This window comes from Pseudophryne corroboree, chromosome 8, assembly GCF_028390025.1.
Source record: "Pseudophryne corroboree isolate aPseCor3 chromosome 8, aPseCor3.hap2, whole genome shotgun sequence".
Classification (NCBI taxonomy): Eukaryota; Metazoa; Chordata; class Amphibia; order Anura; family Myobatrachidae; genus Pseudophryne; species Pseudophryne corroboree.
This window is the reverse complement of record NC_086451.1, coordinates 80945828-80969095: the sequence shown is the minus strand read 5'-3', so window position 1 is coordinate 80969095 and position 23268 is coordinate 80945828. Positions and strand designations below refer to the sequence as shown.

Here is a 23268-nt window from a genome sequence, read left to right as displayed (position 1 = left end):
TGTCGTACTCCTTTTGTCAAGCTGCTGCTGAGCAACAAATAACGTCAGAAGCGTCTTACCTGGGCTACAGAAAAAGAGAACTGGTCTGTTGCTCAGTGGTCCAAAGTCCTCTTTTCTGATGAGAGCAAATTTTGCATCTCATTTGGAAACCAAGGTCCCAGAGAATGGAGGAAGAATGGAGAGGTACACAATCCAAGATGCTTGAAGTCCACTGTGAAGTTTACACAGTCTGTGTTGATTTGGGAAGCCATGTCATCTGCTGGTGTTGGTCCACTGTGCTTATTAAGTCCAGAGTCAACGCAGCCGTCTACCAGGACATTTCAGAGCACTTCATGCTTCCTTCAGCAGACAAGCTTTATGGAGATGCTAACTTTATTTTCCAGCAGGACTTGGCATCTGCCCACACTGCCAAAAGTACCAAAACCTGGTTCAATGACCGTGGGATTACTGTGCTGGATTGGCCAGCAAACTCGCCTGACCTGAACCCCATAGAGAATCTACGGTGCATTGCCAAGAGAAAGATGAGAGACACAAGACTGAACAATGCAGAAGAGCTGAAGGCCGCTATTGAGGCATCCTGGTCTTCAATAACACCTCAGCAGTGCCACAGGCTGATAGAATCCATGCTATGCCGCATTGAGTAATTCATGCAAAAGGGGCCCAAACCAAGTACTGAGTACATATGCATGATTATACTTTTCAGAGGGCCGACATTTCTGTATTTTAAATCCTTTTTTTACTGATTTTATGTAATATTCCAATTTTCTGAGATTTTGGATTTGGGGTTTTCTTAAACTGTAAGCCACAATCATCACAATTATAACAAATAAAGCCTTGAAATATCTCACTTTGCATGTAATGAGTCTATATATCAGTTTCACCATTTCAGTTGAATTACTGAAATAAATTAACTTTTGCACTATAAATTTTCTGAGTTTCGTGTGTGTGTGTGTGTGTGTGTGTGTGTGTGTGTGTGTGTGTGTGTGTGTGTGTGTGTGTGTGTGTGTGTGTGTGTGTGTATCTATTTATACACACACACACACACACACACACTGCTATTCCTAGAGGATTAAAGGAAGTAGTGCTTCCTTACACTCTTTTCGGGCAGGGGAGGCAATATCATATTTATGCTCATTAATGTTTCCGTTAAATTCTTTATTAAAATACCACATCACTACAATCACTTGCATTAACTAAGCTTAAAAAAGAAAGAGAAAAAAAATCCAGAATATAGCCCAGGCAGGGGGCGCTATTTTACAAATAACTTTATTTGCCACTAACAAACACTAAGTGATGTCAACAAAAAAAACATATCAAAGCATTACCACATAACGAAACAAGCAGAAATTACATTTCAATAAAAACAAAGCAAGAACATCTTAATAAAATACAGGCAAGAACATTTGGACAATTTGATATGCACACAGCAGACGGGGGAAAAAACTATTCTACGAACTTTTGTGCGTGATCGCACAGCTCTAAAATGTTGGTGTGACTAATCTCTCAAAAACACACATAGGATGGTTTTAGGACTGTATGGAAGTGTTCTAAGACAAAGTCATTAATTTTCTTACCAAGACAGATTAGGTCAACTGAATGCAACAAAAGAAGAAAGACAATGCTCTTTGTTAGGGCACTGTTATTAAGAGAGCTTTCTTTTTTCTTTTTTGTAGTCAGTTGACCTGTTTTGACTCTAGGCAGTCCCACCAACCAATACCCCTTTTCTCTAACGTCCTAAGTGGATGCTGGGGACTCCGTCAGGACCATGGGGAATAGCGGCTCCGCAGGAGACAGGGCACAAAAATAAAGCTTTAGGATTAGGTGGTGTGTACTGGCTCCTCCCCCCATGACCCTCCTCCAAGCCTCAGTTAGGTTTTTGTGCCCGTCCGAGCAGGGTGCAATCTAGGTGGCTCTCCTAAAGAGCTGCTTAGAAAAAGTTTTTAGGTTTTTTATTTTCAGTGAGTCCTGCTGGCAACAGGCTCACTGCATCGAGGGACTTAGGGGAGAGAATTTCAACTCACTTGCGTGCAGGATGGATTGGATTCTTAGGCTACTGGACACCATTAGCTCCAGAGGGAGTCGGAACACAGGTCTCACCCTGGGGTTCGTCCCGGAGCCGCGCCGCCGACCCCCCTTACAGATGCTGAAGATTGAAGGTCCGGAAACAGGCGGCAGAAGGCTCTTCAGTCTTCATGAAGGTAGCGCACAGCACTGCAGCTGTGCGCCATTGTTGTCACACACTTCACACCAAGCGGTCACGGAGGGTGCAGGGCGCTGCTGGGGGCGCCCTGGGCAGCAATATTTAATACCTTTATGGCAAAAGAATACATCACATATAGCCATTGAGGCTATATGTATGTATTTAACCCATGCCAGATATCTAAAACTCCGGGAGAAAAGCCCGCCGAAATAGGGGGCGGGGCTTATTCTCCTCAGCACACAGCGCCATTTTCCTGCTCAGCTCCGCTGTGAGGAAGGCTCCCAGGACTCTCCCCTGCACTGCACTACAGAAACAGGGTAAAACAGAGAGGGGGGGCATTTTTTGGCGATATTTTGATATATTTAAGCTGCTATAAGGAACAACACTTATATAAGGTTGTTCCCATATATATTATAGCGCTTGGGTGTGTGCTGGCAAACTCTCCCTCTGTCTCCCCAAAGGGCTAGTGGGGTCCTGTCTTCGATAAGAGCATTCCCTGTGTGTCTGCTGTGTGTCGGTACGTGTGTGTCGACATGTATGAGGACGATGTTGGTGTGGAGGCAGAGCAATTGCCGATAATGGTGATGTCACCCCCCAGGGAGTCGACACCGGAATGGATGGCTTTGTTTATGGAATTACGTGATAATGTCAGCACATTACAAAAATCAGTTGACGACATGAGACGGCCGGCAAACCAGTTAGTACCTGCCCAGGCGTCTCAGACACCGTCAGGGGCTGTAAAGCGCCCTTTACCTCAGTCGGTCGACACAGACCCAGACACAGACACTGAATCTAGTGTCGACGGTGATGAAACAAACGTATTTTCAAGTAGGGCCACACGTTATATGATCACGGCAATGAAGGAGGCTTTGCATATCTCTGATACTGCAAGTACCACAAAAAGGGGTATTATGTGGGGGGTGAAAAAACTACCTGTAGTTTTTCCTGAATCAGAGAAATTAAATGATGTATGTGATGAAGCGTGGGTTAACCCAGATAGAAAAGTGCTAATTTCAAAAAAGTTATTAGCATTATACCCTTTCCCGCCAGAGGTTAGGGCGCGCTGGGAAACACCCCCTAGGGTGGATAAGGCGCTCACACGCTTATCAAAACAAGTGGCGTTACCGTCTCCTGATACGGCCGCCCTCAGGGATCCAGCTGATAGGAGACTGGAAACTACCCTAAAAAGTATATACACACATACTGGTGTTATACTGCGACCAGCCATCGCCTCAGCCTGGATGTGCAGTGCTGGGGTCGTCTGGTTGGATTCCCTGACTGAAAATATTGATACCCTGGATAGGGACAGTATTTTATTGACTATAGAGCAATTAAAGGATGCTTTCCTTTATATGCGAGATGCTCAGAGAGATATTTGCACTCTGGCATCGAGAGTAAATGCGATGTCCATATCTGCCAGAAGGAGTTTATGGACGCGACAGTGGTCAGGTGATGCGGATTCCAAACGACATATGGAAGTATTGCCGTATAAAGGGGAGGAATTATTTGGCGTCGGTCTATCGGATCTGGTGGCCACGGCAACTGACGGAAAATCCACCTTTTTACCTCAGACCCCCTCCCAACAGAAAAAGACACCGTCTTTTCAGCCGCAGTCCTTTCGGTCCTATAAGAACAAGCGGACAAAAGGACAGTCATATCTGCCTCGGGGCAGAGGAAGGGGTAAGAGAGGGCAGCAAGCAGCCCCTGCCCAGGAACAGAAGCCCTCTCAGGGTTCTGCAAAGCCCTCAGCATGACGCTGGGGCCTTACAAGCGGACTCAGGAGCGGTGGGGGGTCGACTCAAGAATTTCAGCGCACAGTGGGCTTGCTCACAGGTGGACCCCTGGATCCTGCAGGTAGTATCTCAGGGTTACAGGTTGGAATTCGAGAAGTCTCCCCCTCGCAGGTTCCTAAAGTCTGCTTTGCCAACGTCTCCCTCAGACAGGGCGACGGTATTGGAAGCCATTCACAAGCTGTTTTCTCAGCAGGTGATAGTCAAGGTACCCCTCCTACAACAGGGAAAGGGGTATTACTCCACGCTATTTGTGGTACCGAAGCCGGACGGCTCGGTAAGACCTATTCTAAATCTGAAATCTTTGAACCTGTACATACAAAAATTCAAGTTCAAGATGGAGTCACTCAGAGCAGTGATAGCGAATCTGGAAGAAGGGGACTTTATGGTGTCCCTGGACATAAAGGATGCTTACCTGCATGTCCCAATTTGCCCTTCACATCAAGGGTACCTCAGGTTCGTGGTGCAAAACTGTCATTATCAGTTTCAGACGCTGCCGTTTGGATTGTCCACGGCACCTCGGGTCTTTACCAAGGTAATGGCCGAAATGATGATTCTTCTGCGAAGAAGAGGCGTATTAATTATCCCTTACTTGGACGATCTCCTGATAAGGGCAAGGTCCAGAGAACAGCTGGAGGACGGAGTAGCACTAACCCGACTAGTGCTGCAACAACACGGGTGGATTCTGAATTTTCCAAAATCTCAGTTGACCCCGACGACACGTCTGCTGTTCCTGGGAATGATTCTGGACACGGTTCAGAAAAAGGTGTTTCTTCCGGAGGAGAAAGCCAGGGAGTTATCCGAACTTGTCAGGAACCTCCTAAAACCAGGGAAAGTGTCTGTGCATCAATGCACAAGAGTCCTGGGAAAGATGGTGGCTTCTTACGAAGCGATTCCATTCGGCAGATTCCACGCACAAACTTTTCAGTGGGATCTGCTGGACAAATGGTCCGGATCACATCTGCAGATGCATCAGCGGATAACCTTATCGCCACGGACAAGGGTGTCTCTTCTGTGGTGGTTGCAGAGTGCTCATCTGTTAGAGGGCCGCAGATTCGGCATACAGGACTGGGTCCTGGTGACCACGGATGCCAGTCTGAGAGGCTGGGGAGCGGTCACACAGGGAAGAAACTTCCAGGGAGTATGGTCAAGCCTGGAGATGTCTCTTCACATAAATATACTGGAGCTAAGAGCGATTTACAATGCTCTAAGTCTGGCAAAACCCCTGCTTCAGGGTCAGCCGGTGTTGATCCAGTCGGACAACATCACGGCAGTCGCCCACGTAAACAGACAGGGCGGCACAAGAAGCAGGACAGCAATGGCAGAAGCTGCAAGGATTCTTCGCTGGGCGGAAGATCATGTGATAGCACTGTCAGCAGTATTCATTCCGGGAGTGGACAACTGGGAAGCAGACTTCCTCAGCAGACACGATCTACACCCGGGAGAGTGGGGACTTCATCCAGAAGTCTTCCACATGATTGTGAACCGTTGGGAAAAACCAATGGTGGATATGATGGCGTCCCGCCTCAACAAAAAACTGGACAGGTATTGCGCCAGGTCAAGAGACCCTCAGGCAATAGCTGTGGACGCTCTGGTAACACCGTGGGTGTTCCAGTCAGTGTATGTGTTCCCTCCTCTGCCTCTCATACCAAAAGTACTGAGAATTATACGGCAAAAGGGAGTAAGAACGATACTAGTGGCTCCGGATTGGCCAAGAAGAACTTGGTACCCGGAACTTCAAGAGATGCTCACGGAGGATCCGTGGCCTCTACCTCTAAGACGGGACCTGCTTCAACAGGGACCGTGTCTATTCCAAGACTTACCGCGGCTGCGTTTGACGGCATGGCGGTTGAACGCCGAATTCTAAGGGAAAAAGGCATTCCGGAAGAGGTCATTCCTACACTGGTAAAAGCCAGGAAGGAGGTGACTGCACAACATTATCACCGCATTTGGAGAAAATATGTTGCGTGGTGTGAGGCCAGGAAGGCCCCCACGGAGGAATTTCAACTGGGTCGATTCCTACATTTCCTGCAAACAGGATTGTCTATGGGCCTCAAATTGGGGTCCATTAAGGTTTAAATTTCGGCCCTGTCGATTTTCTTCCAGAAAGAATTGGCTTCAGTTCCTGAAGTCCAGACTTTTGTAAAAGGAGTACTACATATACAGCCCCCGGTTGTGCCCCCAGTGGCACCGTGGGATCTTAATGTAGTCTTGGATTTTCTCAAATCCCATTGGTTTGAGCCGCTCAAATCGGTGGAGTTGAAGTATCTTACATGGAAAGTAACCATGCTACTGGCCCTGGCTTCAGCCAGGAGAGTATCAGAATTGGCGGCTTTATCATATAAGAGCCCATATCTGATTTTCCATACGGACAGGGCAGAACTGCGGACGCGTCCTCATTTTCTGCCTAAGGTGGTGTCAGCGTTTCACCTGAACCAGCCTAGTGTGGTGCCTGCGGCTACTAACGATTTGGAGGATTCCAAGTTGTTGGACGTGGTCCGGGCATTGAAAATATATATTTCAAGAACGGCGGGAGTCAGAAAGTCTGACTCACTGTTTATATTGTATGCACCCAACAAGATGGGTGCTCCTGCTTCTAAGCAGACGATTGCTCATTGGATTTGTAGCACAATTCAACTTGCACATTCTGTGGCAGGCTTGCCACAACCTAAATCTGTCAAGGCCCATTCCACAAGGAAAGTGGGCTCATCCTGGGCGGCTGCCCGGGGGGTCTCGGCATTACAACTCTGCCGAGCTGCTACTTGGTCAGGGGCAAACACGTTTGCAAAATTCTACAAATTTGATACCCTGGCTGAGGAGGACCTTGAGTTCTCTCATTCGGTGCTGCAGAGTCATCCGCACTCTCCCGCCCGTTTGGGAGCTTTGGTATAATCCCCATGGTCCTGACGGAGTCCCCAGCATCCACTTAGGACGTTAGAGAAAATAAGAATTTACTTACCGATAATTCTATTTCTCGTAGTCCGTAGTGGATGCTGGGCGCCCATCCCAAGTGCGGATTGTCTGCAATACTTGTACATAGTTATTGTTACAAACAAATTCGGGTTGTTATTGTTGTGAGCCGTCTGTTCAGAGGCTCCTACGTTTGTCATACTGTTAACTGGGTTCAGATCACAAGTTATACGGTGTGATTGGTGTGGCTGGTATGAGTCTTACCCGGGATTCAATATCCTTCCTTATTGTGTACGCTCCTCCGGGCACAGTATCCTAACTGAGGCTTGGAGGAGGGTCATGGGGGGAGGAGCCAGTACACACCACCTAATCCTAAAGCTTTATTTTTGTGCCCTGTCTCCTGCGGAGCCGCTATTCCCCATGGTCCTGACGGAGTCCCCAGCATCCACTACGGACTACGAGAAATAGAATTATTGGTAAGTAAATTCTTATTTTCCACTAGCTCTTAGAAACACGGGTAAATGTGCGGGGGCGCGCATTTTTCCAGTGTTTTGCCCTAGTGGAAAAGGGTTCCCCGGAAAATTCCCGGATCAAGTGATCCGGGAATCCTACCCAGGTAGCTAGCCGGGTTGAACACGTGTTCAACACGGCTAGCTGTCTAGTGTGAAAGGGTGCTGTGTCGAGGCGACACGGCTCCCGTTCACAGTGTATAGGGAGGGCGGCGCTTGGAGACCATGTGATCTCCCAGCGCCGCCCCTGCCGCGTCAGTACTAGCGTCACCAACCCAGCAATATGCCGGGTTGGCGAGTGCTGTTCAAAAGGGGCTGTAGCACGGGTCGCAGCCGTGTCAGGCGACACGGCTGCGACCCGTGCTTTTAATGGAAAAGGGGTACAAGTAACATCACCCAAATACCAGGAACTAAATAAACTATGTTAGTTACACAGATGACAGTCTTCTGTTTCTGTGCAGAATCTACTCCATAATTTATGCAAGACAAATTAGGTGCCCGTTGCCTGAGGGTGGGGGGGAATGGAAGCTCTAGTTTTATACCCCACTCCAGTGGTGACTACCATTAACACTTATACCACTTTCAGACATAAAATCCCAGCTTCAATCCGGCTCGGACCCGGGACACAAGGGTTGAAGCTGGGGATACCCCTTTTATACATAGGTGATGACCTGAATTATTCCCAGGTAGTCCCCATTCACACCCCGTTATTCTGGCATTCAGTGGACGCTTGGAGCTGACGTCATCTCAAGCGCTACTGTTCCCGGCCAATCAATTTCTTTTAGGTGTTACCCGGGTCATCAAGACCCGGGATGCACCTTTCAGGCCTAAGCCGAGTCCTCCACTCGGGTTGCAAGTCCCTGGAAAGACCCTGCTAGGGTGCATGGTTGGGGACCCAGAACTCTGTACCTGGGTAGACCCTCTCAAACATAAGCCGGACCCGGAGTGATGCGCATTCATGTATAAAACCCTGGGATTTAGGAAAAAAAAAAAAAAAAGAGCACGAGGCATTATACGCGACTCTGGACATCCGCACTGTAGGATGTTTGAAGAATTACCATGCAAAAGAAGGTTTAGATAATTGCTGTCGCGCACCAAGCGACTGCACGATAGTTTCTTTCCATCAGCTATTCGTATTTTAAATCATAATATTGTTTAACCTAAATACGTTTGAGAATCGCTTGGTATGCTCTCTTATCACTTTGTTCATTTCTGGTGCCATACTGCTGTACTTGTTTTTTGATCTGACAATCCATGGTTTTGTTTTGATGACTGTAAACTGTATTATTGTTATTATTATTATTATTATTATTATGTCTGAAAGGGCTATTAAAAGTCCCCTGCACAGGGGAAGATGGAGCGTCCCAAAGTCATAGGGGTAAATTTACTAAGATGGGAGTTCTATTTAAGATTGGATGTTGCCTATAGCAACCAATCAGATTCCAGGTATTATATTCTAGAAGGTGCTAGATAATGAGAAGTAGAATCTGATTGGTTGCTATGGGAAACAGCCCATCTTAAATAGAACTCCCATCTTAGTAAATTTACCCCATAGAGAAGAGATTGCTTGCTTACCTTGTCATGAGGCTCTGGTACCATAGATAGGACGAGCATTGCTTGTTCAGAATTAGTTTCCAGGTAATGATCCACCAGATTGTTCACAAGGACATTAGAGCGATCTAGATTGAACAAAAAAAAAACATCAAGTGTCCAGAACTGCTGCCAAAGTCTGTTTATTCCACAAAAGTTAAAACTAAATTTTTTTGCTACCAAGAGGCCAGAGGATGCCTTGCAAGTCACCCTATATTGCAGCCACTCACACCTTACAGTGTTAAGATTGCCTACCCCAGCTGGGTATAACCTGGCACCACCAATTAAAAAACACTGGTGACTATTGTAGAAAAAGAATACTAGTTGCTAGGCATACATGTTCAATATACATTACCTGGCCAATCCCCCCAATATCAGCAGATCGGCCAGATTAACTGTATAGCGTATGCGCGTTACTGATCCGAAGATAGCCATTGGTCGGGCATGTCACTCTGATACAATATTTTGAAGTTGCAAGTCGGCCGCATCAGTGTCTGCACTGCTGCAGTCCACCAACTGAGATTTCCCCTGTTCCTTCACAGGGGAGGAATGGTAAACCAGATATTGTGGCCATATACACTGATATCTCACAGACACGATATACGCTGGACTTCAGGCTGTCAGACAGGCATTTTATCTGACCATTTATGTCCAGCTTAACTTGAACTTTGTATCAACAATTCGTAAGGAGAAATATGTTAAACATGAAAATGACTAGGAAGGCCCAATTACGGTGCATTCCAAAATAAATTACCTTTGTGAATAAAAATTGTGCAGCTGAAACTTTCCAGAACCTCTAGTGCTATGTACTTGTGATAAGAAAGCCCACTTGGAGCCCTGTGGTATATTCCCTACTCCCACAACTGTAGACGAGAGCAGATAGGCAAGCGGGAACAGTCCCATCTAGTCAGCATGACAGCTGTCGGGATTTAGAGGGTGGCGGGATGTAGCCGTCGGTAATGTCCCGTTATTATACTAGACCATAATTACATGACAAAATATTGGGGCTGGCATCCGGCTCTACTCCAGGACACATCTACCAAAGACTGATCCAAGTGCATACCTGTACCTGAATTTAGGTGATCTCTTATAAGCCTGTGGATTTCATCCAGCTGTTGCAGGTCTGGGGACTCAAGCAGGTATAGATGCTCCAACACATTCATTGGATGGGCCATGCTGCAGTACTGGTGTCGGTGCTGGTACCAGGACTACCGGAGGCTCAAGGTCACAGCAGGGTCCTCATCTGTGCCTCCTCCAAACTGTAGAGGAAACAAGACACAGGAAAGTAAGAAATAACCAAACCATTGTAAACTTTACACCGTACTCACTGCTCACTTGGGGGTCTATTCATGAAGCAGTGAAAAGCGTGGAGAAGTGAGTCTGTGGAGAAGTTGCCCATGGCAACCAATCAGCTGCTCCATACAATTGTATAATATGCAAATTATAAATGTTACTTCAATGCTGATTCGTTGCCATGGCCTGTCTCACTTCTCCACTCTTTTCACGGCTTCATGAATAGACTCTATACTGAGAAGGGGTTTATGTGTTATATGTTCAACGCAGGGATGGAAAAACTGCTCTTATATGGGACGAGCTTTTATTACACAAAAGGGTCCTCAAATCAATATTTTTGTCGCATGTGACTCATATTACTGGCACCCACAGATGCTGAATACTGTGCAGGATCCAACGACTATGAAGAGTGGAGCTATTTTGCTAATTACAAGCTCTAATACCTACTAATATTATAGCTACTTCAGGGTGTTCCAACTCACCCATACAAATATCATACACATAAATCAATTAGAGATATTACACTACCTAAGATGTGCATGAGAACAGGACATAGAAAGGTTATATATTCACCGTCATATAAAGAATACCCACACTGCTTCTCATTTAAGGTGTTTAATCCATCAGAATTATCCCCAGGCCAACATTTCAATGAATACTGCTCATTAACACATTGGGGTCAATTCACTTGTTTTTTACGCAGCCACTACTAGAGGGCGCCAAACAGCAGCAATTCAATTGTTCTGCAGTTCAGGCACCCACAATCCGCGGAATACACATTTTTTCTCACAGCCTCCTCAGGTGCAAGAAAGAAAAAAAAATGTGTGGAAACTCGAGAGCTTGGATGCCCCATAGCAATGAGTTTAGACGCGTTAAGCCGTTTTAAGCGGCTAAACCAGGTCTGTTTGGGCGTGACATGCGCAATGTACATGGGCGCACAAACACAATTGAATTGAGACAAATGTTTGGGCATCTGAACAGTCCAGTTTATATGGGATTTTTAGACATCCAAAGCAATTGAATCGGCCCCATTCTCTGATAATTTATTTTAAACCCAAGTATTACCTAAAGGTAAACACAAAAAAAACAAAAAAACATTTACAGATTCTGAGATGTTTCTGCCCAGATTGAAAGATTCCCCAATCCACCAATCTGCGCCCATACATTAAATATATTTTTCAGTGATTTGCACATAATTTTCAGCAAATACAGATTTGCCAATCATGAAAGGCTCATCAGTTTAGTAAAAACGGTTTGCAAATCCATACACTAGGGGGTCGATTCAATTCACCGACAGTTGAATAGCGTTGGGAATTAGCTCCCGGCGCTATTCAATACAGCGACAAGTGACCCTCAATTGTCGGGAATTCTTCTCTCACCCCCCGGGGGATGAGAGAAGAAATCCAACAAAAGTGCTGCCGCACGGCCGGCGCAAGGCTGATTCTGTCGGGAATCAGCATCGCGGCGGGGAGTTAAATCGGAGAATGCCCGCCCTCCCGACAATTCAACCTGTTAAGTCCGAGAGAACCAGCCTTCACCGGCTTAACTTGAGCTGAATTGAATAGCGACGGGAGCTAACTCCCGGCGCTATTCAACTGTCGGTCAATTGAATCAACCCACAGGAGTCTACAGTACCAATTGATCTGTGAAATCCAGTATGTTGGACAACCTAATTTAACAATCCCAATCACTTTTTGGTCTGACTCTGCGATCTGTGAACCCCATATAATGCACATTTAATCACACAATCATCTGCAAAACATCAAATTATACCAATCGATTGCTGATATATGGGAGCTTTAACAATGAGGAAAATAACTGGAAGAGCTCTTTGTATACTTATACTGAAGTCCTGACGTATATGTACTGTATATGCCAAGAACGACAAGAGCAACTTGAGCATACGGTTAGGATAATATTCACACACATTGGATAATGGGAACATAAAAACTAAGCAAATATATACAGCTGTACTGTATTAAAAGGACATAACCGGGACACTGGGGCCTTACTTACATCTCATATGCAGAGTTGGACTGGCCCACAGGGGTATAGCGGAAACCCCCGGTTGACCCACTGCCTGTGGACCCAACTTCTCTTCTAGGGATCAGGTTCTAGACTAGACTGTGCACTTAAATTATACATGTGTTACCTTGTACTGCACAGGCCTATGGAGTATATTGTACAGTGCATTGCTGTTATTAGTCTGGTACATTATCGTGTATTCACTAGAGTATGTTTATATAAAGATTTATATTTTTTGAAGAGACTCAGACCATGCACTCTCTAATGGTTAGGCAAACCCCCTCTGGAGACTGTCCAGACACCTAAACATGGGCCCCTAGCACTGCATTCCCCCTGTGGGCCCTTCATGGTTATACATACTGTAGGCCCTATATCTAGGTTATACATTGCAAACTACTTTCTTGAATTATACTATAGAAGGAGGACAAACAAGGGCTCACAGTCTTTACACTTTAATATTTTGCACTGTATGTATACGTATTTTTAAATCATTTAGGAGAACGGACCGAAACCTGTGCTATAGAAATCCATATTGCTCTATGGGTCCAGCAACTAAACAGAGAGGTTCTGGTATGAATGGTCTACCATGTTAAGGTCGACAGTCATTAGGTCGACCACTATTGGTAGACATGGGCAAATAGTCGACAAATGAAAATGGTCGACGTGGGACAGGTCGACGTGGATTTTTTAACTGTTTTTGGTGTCATTTTTTCCGTAACATGACCAGGAACCTCAATTAGTGTACCGCGCCCCCTTGCATGGCGAGCGAAGCCGCGCTCGGCACAGGTTACTATTCCCAATCACAGTCCAGGTGGATAGTAAAGTAAAAAAAAAAGCCATGTCGACATTTTCATGTGTCGACCTGTCCTGTGTCGACCATTTGTCCATGTCGACCTAAGTAGGGTTGACCTGCCAAACGTATACCAAACTGAGATAGGAACAGCCAGATTGAACCAAAGTAACATGATGTCTCAGAATTCACAAAATAAGTATTCACCAAGTCACTGTATTAATCTAAGCCAGGGTTTCTCTCCCCTCAGTACCGCTGACAGGTCACATGTTGCCGACCCCAAGCATGGGCGCAGGTGGACTCCTTACTTACAGTAACATTCTTATTTAAAAAGATGCATCACATTCATTCCCAACTGACAGTCTAATGCAGGCCATAGATCGGTGCTGCATTTCCCTGCTCCGCCAGTCTAAAATGCAGCCATCAATCAGCGATATGATGGGGAATTGGGGACAGTGTGCATTTTAAAATTCCCAATTTGACTAGCCTAATAATTTTTTGGTTGTAATCAGCAGATCGGCAATTACCCAACCACCGTGCCATCAGAACAGGGAACTGGGGCGATACATCATAGATGTGGGTGTGGTATGGAAGGTAGATAGTTACTAGGTCGACAGTGTCTAGGTCGACCATTATTGGTCGACAGTAACTAGGTCGACAGGGTCTCTAGGTCGACATGAGTTTTTTATGGTTTTTTGGTGTTTTCTTTGTAGAGTGACCGGGAACCCCAATTAGTGCACCGTGTCCCCTCATATGGCTCGCTTTACTCGCCATGCTTCGGGCAAGGTGCCTCGCTCCACTACCGTTTCGCTCGGCACAGATTACCGTTCCAATCGTAGTCCACGTGGATCGTTAAGTATGAAAAGGCTCAAAAAAAAAGAAAAAAAATTGTGAAAAACTCACGTCGACCTTTTGATTTGTCGACCTAGAACATGTCGACCTAGATACCCTGTCGACCAATAGTGGTCGAGCTAGAGACTGGATCCACATAGATGTATAGGCCTCATTATGATCCACCGGAAATCTGGAAAACATGACTTGCTAGGGGTCCTGCGGACCGAGGTAGAGAAACACTTACATAAAGCATTAAAGACTAATTCAGTTTTGTGTTTTTTTTAAAAGTGCTTTCCAGCTTCCCACTCATGGGGTTCAATTCAATTCAACGCAAACTGAATAAGCGCCGAGAGGGAGCTCCCAGAGCTATTCAATTCAGTGCAATGTTATGCCGCAGTTAGGGTTTCTTTCAGAAAACCAACAAAACTCATGGCGTGATGCTGCCGTCTGTCCTTATCACGCCCTGCTCTTAAGTCGGAGAATGCCGGTACTCGTGACTAAACACGATGTTTAAGTCACGAGAACCGGCATTTTCCAACTTAACAACTCGCCGAGTTGAAAAGCGTTGAACTGAATTTACCCCATGGAGTTCCTTACACACTCCCTCAGCCTTCACATCCATATTCCCATCTCTTTATAACCCTACTCCCACCTATTCTACCCCCACTAATGCACCCTCACATCTAATCTAGTCTCCACTCTGAGCAATACGAGAGACACACACAACAATAAAACACAAACAAAATGAATAACTACTGAAATAACCTTAAACAAAAATAAGATTTTACTCACCGGTAAATCTATTTCTCGTAGTCCGTAGTGGATGCTGGGAACTCCATAAGGACCATGGGGAATAGACGGGCTCCGCAGGAGACTGGGCACTCTAAAAGAAAGATTAGGTACTATCTGGTGTGCACTGGCTCCTCCCACTATGACCCTCCTCCAGACCTCAGTTAGGATACTGTGCCCGGAAGAGCTGACACAATAAGGAAGGATTTTGAATCCCGGGTAAGACTCATACCAGCCACACCAATCACACCGTATAACTCGTGATACTACACCCAGTTAACAGTATGAAATATAACTGAGCCTCTCAACAGATGGCTTAACAATAACCCTTAGTTAGGCAATAACTACATACAAGTATTGCAGACAAGCCGCACTTGGGATGGGCGCCCAGCATCCACTACGGACTACGAGAAATAGATTTACCGGTGAGTAAAATCTTATTTTCTCTGACGTCCTAGTGGATGCTGGGAACTCCGTAAGGACCATGGGGATTATACCAAAGCTCCCAAACGGGCGGGAGAGTGCGGATGACTCTGCAGCACCGAATGAGAGAACTCAAGGTCCTCCTCAGCCAGGGTATCAATTTTGTAGAATTTAGCAAACGTGTTTGCCCCTGACCAAATAACAGCTCGGCAAAGTTGTAAAGCCGAGACCCCTCGGGCAGCCGCCCAAGATGAGCCCACTTTCCTCGTGGAATGGGCTTTTACTGATTTAGGATGCGGCAATCCAGCCGCAGAATGCTCCAGCTGAATTGTGCTACAAATTCAGCGAGCAATAGTCTGCTTAGAAGCAGGAGCACCTATTTTGTTGGGTGCCTACAGGATAAAAAGCGAGTCAGTTTTCCTGACTCCAGCCGTCCTGGAAATATTAATTTTTAAGGCCCTGACTACGTCAAGTAACTTGGAATCTTCCAAGTCCCTAGTAGCCGCAGGCACTACAATAGGTTGGTTCAAGTGAAAAGCTAATACCACCTTAGGGAGAAACTGGGGACGAGTCCTCAATTCTGCCCTATCCATATGGAAAATCAGATAAGGGCTTTTACATGACAAAGCCGCCAATTCTGACACACGCCTGGCCGAAGCCAAGGCCAATAACATGACCACTTTCCACATGAGATATTTCAAATCCACAGTTTTAAGTAGCTCAAACCAATGTGATTTTAAGAAACTCAACACCACGTTGAGATCCCAAGGTGCCACAGGAGGCACAAAAGGGGGCTGAATATGTAGCACTCCCTTTACAAATGTCTGAACTCCAGGCAGTGAAGCCAGTTCTTTCTGGAAGAAAATCGACAGAGCCGAAATCTGGACCTTAATGGAACCCAATTTTAGGCCCATAGTCACCCCTGACTGTAGGAAGTGCAGAAAACGACCCAGCTGAAATTCCTCTGTTGGGGCCTTCCTGGCCTTACACCACGCAACATATTTTCGCCAAATACGGTGATAATGGTTTGCGGTTACTTCTTTCCTGGCTTTTATCAGCGTTGGAATGACTTCTTCCGGAATGCCCTTTTCCTTTAGGATCCGGAATTCAACCGCCATGCCGTCAAACGCAGCCACAGTAAGTCTTGGTACAGACAGGGCCCCTGCTGTAGCAGATCCTGTCTGAGCGGTAGAGGCCATGGGTCCTCTGATATAATTTCTTGAAGTTCTGGGTACCAAGCTCTTCTTGGCCCATCCGGAACCACGAGTATCGTTCTTACTCCTCGTTTTCTTATTATTCTCAGTACCTTTGGTATGAGAGGCAGAGGAGGGAATACATAAACAGACTGGTACACCCACGGTGTCACTAGAGCGTCCACAGCTATTGCCTGAGGGTCCCTTGACCTGGCGCAATATCTAGTTTTTTGTTTAGGCGGGACGCCATCATGTCCACCTGTGGCCTTTCCCAACGGTTTACCAACAGTTGGAAGACTTCTGGATGAAGTCCCTACTCTCCCGGGTGTAGGTCGTGTCTGCTGAGGAAGTCTGCTTCCCAGTTGCCCACTCCCGGGAATGAACACTGCTGACAGTGCTAAGACGTGATTTTCCGCCCATCGGAGAATCCTTGTGGCTTCTGCCATCGCCATCTTGCTTCTTGTGCCGCCCTGTCGGTTTACATGGGCGACTGCCGTGATGTTGTCTGATTGGATCAGTACCGGCTGGTTTTGAAGCAGAGGCCTTGCCAGACTTAGGGCATTGTAAATGGCCCTCAGTTCCAGAATATTTATGTGTAGGGACGACTCCTGACTTGACCAAAGTCCTTGGAAATTTCTTCCCTGTGTGACTGCCCCCCAGCCTCGAAAGCTGGCATCCGTGGTTACCAGGACCCAGTCCTGTATGCCGAATCTGCGGCCCTCTTGAAGATGAGCACTCTGCAGCCACCACAGGAGAAATACCCTGGTCCTTGGAGACAAGGTTATCAGCCGATGCATCTGAAGATGCGATCCCGACCACTTGTCCAAGAGGTCCCACTGAAAGGTTCTTGCATGGAACCTGCCGAATGGAATTTTTCTTTGTAAGAAGCTACCATTTTTCCCAGGACTCGTGTGCAGTGATGCACCGATACCTGTTTTGGTTTCAGGAGGTCTCTGAGTAGAGATGACAGCTCCTTGGCTTTCTCCTGCGGGAGAAACACTTTTTTCTGTTCTGTGTCCAGAACCATCCCCAGGAACAGTAGGCGTGTGGTAGGAACCAGCTGTGACTTTGGAATGTATAGAATCCATCCGTGCTGTTGTAGCACTTCCCGAGATAGTGCTACTCCGACCAACAACTGCTCCTTGGACCTCGCCTTTATAAGGAGATCGTCCAAGTACGGGATAATTAAAACTCCCTTTTTTCGAAGGAGTATCATCATTTCTGCCATTACCTTGGTAAAGACCCTCGGTGCCGTGGACAGTCCAAACGGCAGTGTTTGGAATTGGTAATGGCAATCCTGTACCACACATCTGAGGTACTCCTGGTGAGGATGGTAAATGGGGACATGTAGGTAAGCATCCTTGATGTCCAGGGATACCATGTAATCCCCCTCCTCCAGGCTTGCAATAACCGCCCTGAGCGATTCTATCTTGAACTTGAATTTTTTTATGTATGTGTTCAAGGATTTCAAATTTAAAATGGGTCTCACCGAACCGTCCGGTTTCGGTACCACAAACAGTGTGGAATAGTAACCCCGTCCTTGTTGAAGTAGGGGCACCTTGACTATCACCTGCTGGGAATACAGCTTGTGAATTGCCTCTAGCACAGCCTCCCTGCCTTAGGGAGTTGTCGGCAAGGCAGATTTGAGGAAACGGCGGAGGGGAGACGCCTCGAATTCCAGCTTGTACCCCTGAGATACTACTTGAAGGATCCAGGGATCCACCTATGAGCGAGCCCACTGATCGCTGAAATTTTTGAGGCGGCCCCCCACCGTGCCTGGCTACGCCTGTGGAGCCCCCGCGTCATGCGGTGGACTCAGAGGAAGCGGGGGAAGAATTTTGATTCTGGGAACTGGCTGACTGGTGCAGCTTTTTCCCTCTTCCCTCGTCTCTGTGCAGAAAGGAAGCGCCTTTGACCCGCTTGCTTTTCTGAAGCCGAAAGGACTGTACCTGATAATACAGTGCTTTCTTAGGCTGTGAGGAAACCTGAGGTAAAAAAATTTCTTCCCAGCTGTTGCTGTGGATACGAGGTCCCAGAGACCATCCCCAAACAATTCCTCACCCTTATAAGGCTCTATGTGCCTTTTAAAGTCAGCATCACCTGTCCAGTGTCGAGTCTCTAATACCCTCCTGACAGAATGGACATTGCATTAATTCTGGATGCCAGCCGGCAAAATATCCCTCTGTGCATCCCTCATATATAAGACGACGTCTTATGTTCGCAAAATAGTATCCCTGTTTTACAGGGTTACAGACCACGCTGCAGCAGCAGAATCTGCAGGTCTCAGTCTAGTACCTGAGTGTGTAAATACAGACTTCAGGATAGCCTCCTGCTTTTTATCAGCAGGTACCTTCAAAGTGGCCGTATCCTAAGACGGCAGTGCCACCTTTTTTGACAAACGTGTGAGCGCCTTATCCACCCTAGGGGATATCTCCCAGCGTAACTTATCCTCTGGCGGGAAAGGGTACGCCATCAGTAACTTTTTAGAAATTACCAGTTTCTTATCGGGGGAACCCACGCTTTTTCACACTTCATTCACTCATTTGATGGGGGAACAAAACACTGCCTGCTTTTTCTCCCCAAACATAAAACCCTTTTTTAGTGGTACTTGGGTTAATGTCAGAAATGTGTAACACATTTTTTATTGCCGGGATCATGTAACGGATGTTCCTAGTGGATTGTGTATATGTCTCAACCTCGTCGACACTGGAGTCAGACTCCGTGTCGACATCTGTGTCTGCCATCTGAGGGAGCGTGCGTTTTTGAGCCCCTGATGGCCTTTGAGACTCCTGGGCAGGCGCGGGCTGAGAAGCCGGCTGTCCCATAGCTGTTACGTCATCCAGCCTTTTATGTAAGGAGTTGACACTGTCGGTTTATACCTTCCACCTATCAATCCACTCTGGTGTCGGCCCCACAGGGGGCGACATCACATTTATCGGCATCTGCTCTGCCATCACATAAGCCTCCTCATCAAACGTGTCGACACAGCCGTACCGACACCGCACACACACACAGGGAATGCTCTGACTGAGGACAGGACCCCACACAGCCCTTTGGGGAGACAGAGAGAGAGTATGCCAGCACACACCAGAGCGCTATATAATTTTGGGATTAACACTATATTGAGTGAATTTTTCCCAATAGCTGCTTGTATATACAATATTGCGCCTAAATTTTGTGCCCCCCCTCTCTTTTTAACCCTTTGAGCCTGAAAACTACAGGGGAGAGCCTGGGGAGCTGTCTTCCAGCTGCACTGTGAAGAGAAAATGGTGCCAGTGTGCTGAGGGAGAAGCCCCGCCCCTTTTTCAACGGACTTTCTCCCGCTTTTTCTGGAATACTGGCAGGGGCAATTTTACATCTATATAGCCTCTAGGACTATATATGATGTAGATTTGCCAGCCAAGGTGTCATATATTGCCCTCAGGGCGCCCCCCCCCCCAGCGCCCTGCACCCTCAGTGACCGGAGTGTGAAGTGTGCATGAGGAGCAATGGCGTACAGCTGCAGTGCTGTGCGCTACCTTGGTGAAGACCGAAGTCTTCTGCCGCCGATTATCCGGACCTCTTCTTGCTTCTGGCTCTGTAAGGGGGACGGCGGCGCGGCTCCGGGAACGAACACCAAGGCCAGTTCCATGCGGTCGATCCCTCTGGAGCTAATGGTGTCCAGTAGCCTAAGAAGCCCAAGCTAGCTGCAAGCAGGTAGGTTCGCTTCTTCTCCCCTTAGTCCCTCGATGCAGTGAGCCTGTTGCCAGCAGGTCTCACTGTAAAATAAAAAACCTAAAATAAACTTTCTTTCTAGGAGCTCAGGAGAGCCCCTAGTGTGCATCCAGCTCGGCCGGGCACAGAAATCCAACTGAGGTCTGGAGGAGGGTCATAGTGGGAGGAGCCAGTGCACACCAGATAGTACCTAATCTTTCTTTTAGAGTGCCCAGTCTCCTGCGGAGCCCGTCTATTCCCCATGGGCCTTACGGAGTTCCCAGCATCCACTAGGACGTCAGAGAAATAAGCAATACAACAAACGCTATTCATTACCCACCCATCCCTATATCAGCCCTAGATGTATATTCCTGCACGCACACATTACTCAGCCCTAGCATTATATTCCTGTGCACACATTACTCAGCCCTAGCATTATATTCCTGTGCACACATTACTCAGCCCTAGCATTTTATTCCTGCACGCACACATTACTCAGCCCTAGCATTATATTCCTGCACGCACACATTACCCAGCCCTAGCATTATATTCCTGTGCACACATTACTCAAACCTAGCATTATATTCCTGCACACACACATTACTCAGCCCTAGCATTATATTCCTGCACACACACATTACCCAACCCTAGCATTATATTCCTGCACGCACACATTACTCAGCCCTAGCATTATATTCCTGTGCACACATTACTCAGCCCTAGCATTATATTCCTGTGCACACATTACTCAGCCCTAGCATTATATTCCTGCACGCACACATTACTCAGCCCTAGCATTATATTCCTGTGCACACATTACTCAGCCCTAGCATTATATTCCTGTGCACACATTACTCAGCCCTAGCATTATATTCCTGCACGCACACATTACTCAGCCCTAGCATTATATTCCTGCACGCACACATTACCCAGCCCTAGCATTATATTCCTGTGCACACATTACTCAGCCCTAGCATTATATTCCTGTGCACACATTACTCAGCCCTAGCATTATATTCCTGCACGCACACATTACTCAGCCCTAGCATTATATTCCTGCACGCACACATTACTCAGCCCTAGCATTATATTCCTGTGCACACATTACTCAACCCTAGCATTATATTCCTGCACACACACATTACTCAGCCCTAGCATTATATTCCTGCACACACACATTACCCAACCCTAGCATTATATTCCTGCACGCACACATTACTCAGCCCTAGCATTATATTCCTGTGCACACATTACTCAGCCCTAGCATTATATTCCTGCACGCACACATTACCCAGCCCTAGCATTATATTCCTGTGCACACATTACTCAGCCCTAGCATTATATTCCTGTGCACACATTACTCAGCCCTAGCATTATATTCCTGCACGCACACATTACCCAGCCCTAGCATTATATTCCTGCACGCACACATTACCCAGCCCTAGCATTATATTCCTGTGCACACATTACTCAGCCCTAGCATTATATTCCTGCACGCACACATTACCCAGCCCTACTAGCATATTGGTGGTCATTCCGAGTTGATCGTAGCTGTGCTAAATTTAGCACAGCTATGATCATGTTCCCTGACATGCGGGGGGACGCCCAGCACAGGGCTAGTCCGCCCCGCATGTCAGTGCCGCCTCCCCCCCACACACACACACACAAATACAAATGCATCGCACAGAGGCGATGCCCTTGTATTTGAGGAGTAACTCCCGGCCAGCGCTGCTCCTGCGGCGGGACGGGAGTTAATTGTCGCTGCCGCTGGCCGTAGCGGCTGCGTGAGACGTCACGCAGCCGCCGTGGCCCGCCCCCCCAACGGTCCGGGGGGGCACATGCGCAGTTCCGACCCGATCGCTGCGCTGCGACAAACTGCAGCGAGCAATCGGGTCGGAATGACCCCCTATATTCCTGTGCACACATTAGCCCTAGATGTATATTCCTGAGCGCGCACATTACTTAGCCCTAGATGTATATTCCTGTGCACACATTACTCAGCCCTAGATGTATATTCCTGAGCGCACACATTACTCAGCCCTAGATGTATATTCCTGTGCACACATTACTCAGCCCTAGATGTATATTCCTGTGCACACATTACTCAGCCCTAGATGTATATTCCTGAGCGCACACATTACTCAGCCCTAGATGTATATTCCTGTGCACACATTACTCAGCCCTAGATGTATATTCCTGAGCGCACACATTACTCAGCCCTAGATGTATATTCCTGTGCACACATTACTCAGCCCTAGATGTATATTCCTGTGCACACATTACTCAGACCTAGCACTATATTCCTGCACGCACACATTACTCAGACCTAGCATTATATTCTTGCCCTAGATGCCTATTCCTGCACGCACACATTACTCAGACCTAGCATTATATTCCTGTGCACACATTACTCAGACCTACTAGCACAAGCCTGGCCAACCTGTGGCTCTCCAGATGTTGCGAAACTACACATCCCAGCATGCCCTGCCACAGTTTTAGCATTCTCTAATAGCAAAACTGTGGCAAGGCATGATGGGACTTGTAGTTTTACAACAGCTTGAGAGCCACAGGTTGGCCAGGCCTGTACTAGCATTATATTCCTGCACGCACACATTACTCAGACCTAGCATTATATTCCTGTGCACACATTACTCAGCCCTAGATGTATATTCCTGTGCACACATTACTCAGCCCTAGATGTATATTCCTGTGCACACATTACTCAGCCCTAGATGTATATTCCTGTGCACACATTACTCAGCCCTAGATGTATATTCCTGTGCACACATTACTCAGCCCTAGATGTATATTCCTGTGCACACATTACTCAGCCCTAGATGTATATTCCTGTGCACACATTACTCAGCCCTAGATGTATATTCCTGTGCACACATTACTCAGCCCTAGATGTATATTCCTGAGCGCACACATTACTCAGCCCTAGATGTATATTCCCGCACGCACACAACACTCAGCCCTAGATGTATATTCCTGTGCACACATTACTCAGCCCTAGATGTATATTCCTGAGCGCACACATTACTCAGCCCTAGATGTATATTCCTGAGCGCACACATTACTCAGACCTAGATGTATATTCCCGCACGCACACATTACTCAGCCCTAGATGTATATTCCTGCACGCACACATTACTCAGCCCTAGATGTATATTCCCGCACGCACACATTACTCAGCCCTAGATGTATATTCCTGAGCGCACACATTACT

General features: G+C 46.9%; 1 protein-coding gene across 4 annotated transcripts in view; it reads right to left on the bottom strand.

Moving 5' to 3' along the window:
- The window catches only part of TSC1 (TSC complex subunit 1), a 146066-nt gene that overhangs the window by 97285 nt on the left and 25513 nt on the right, over positions 1–23268 (bottom strand). For 3 of the 4 annotated variants that reach the window (XM_063936750.1, XM_063936751.1, XM_063936752.1), the window contains exons 2-3: positions 10063–10258; positions 8985–9088 (exon numbers count right to left, since the gene is read on the bottom strand). In XM_063936750.1, coding sequence (XP_063792820.1) covers positions 8985–9088; positions 10063–10174 — 216 coding nt within the window. In that variant the 5' untranslated portion in view covers positions 10175–10258. The remainder of the gene's footprint in view (positions 1–8984; positions 9089–10062; positions 10259–23268) is intronic. The other variant, XM_063936753.1, reaches the window with a different exon arrangement.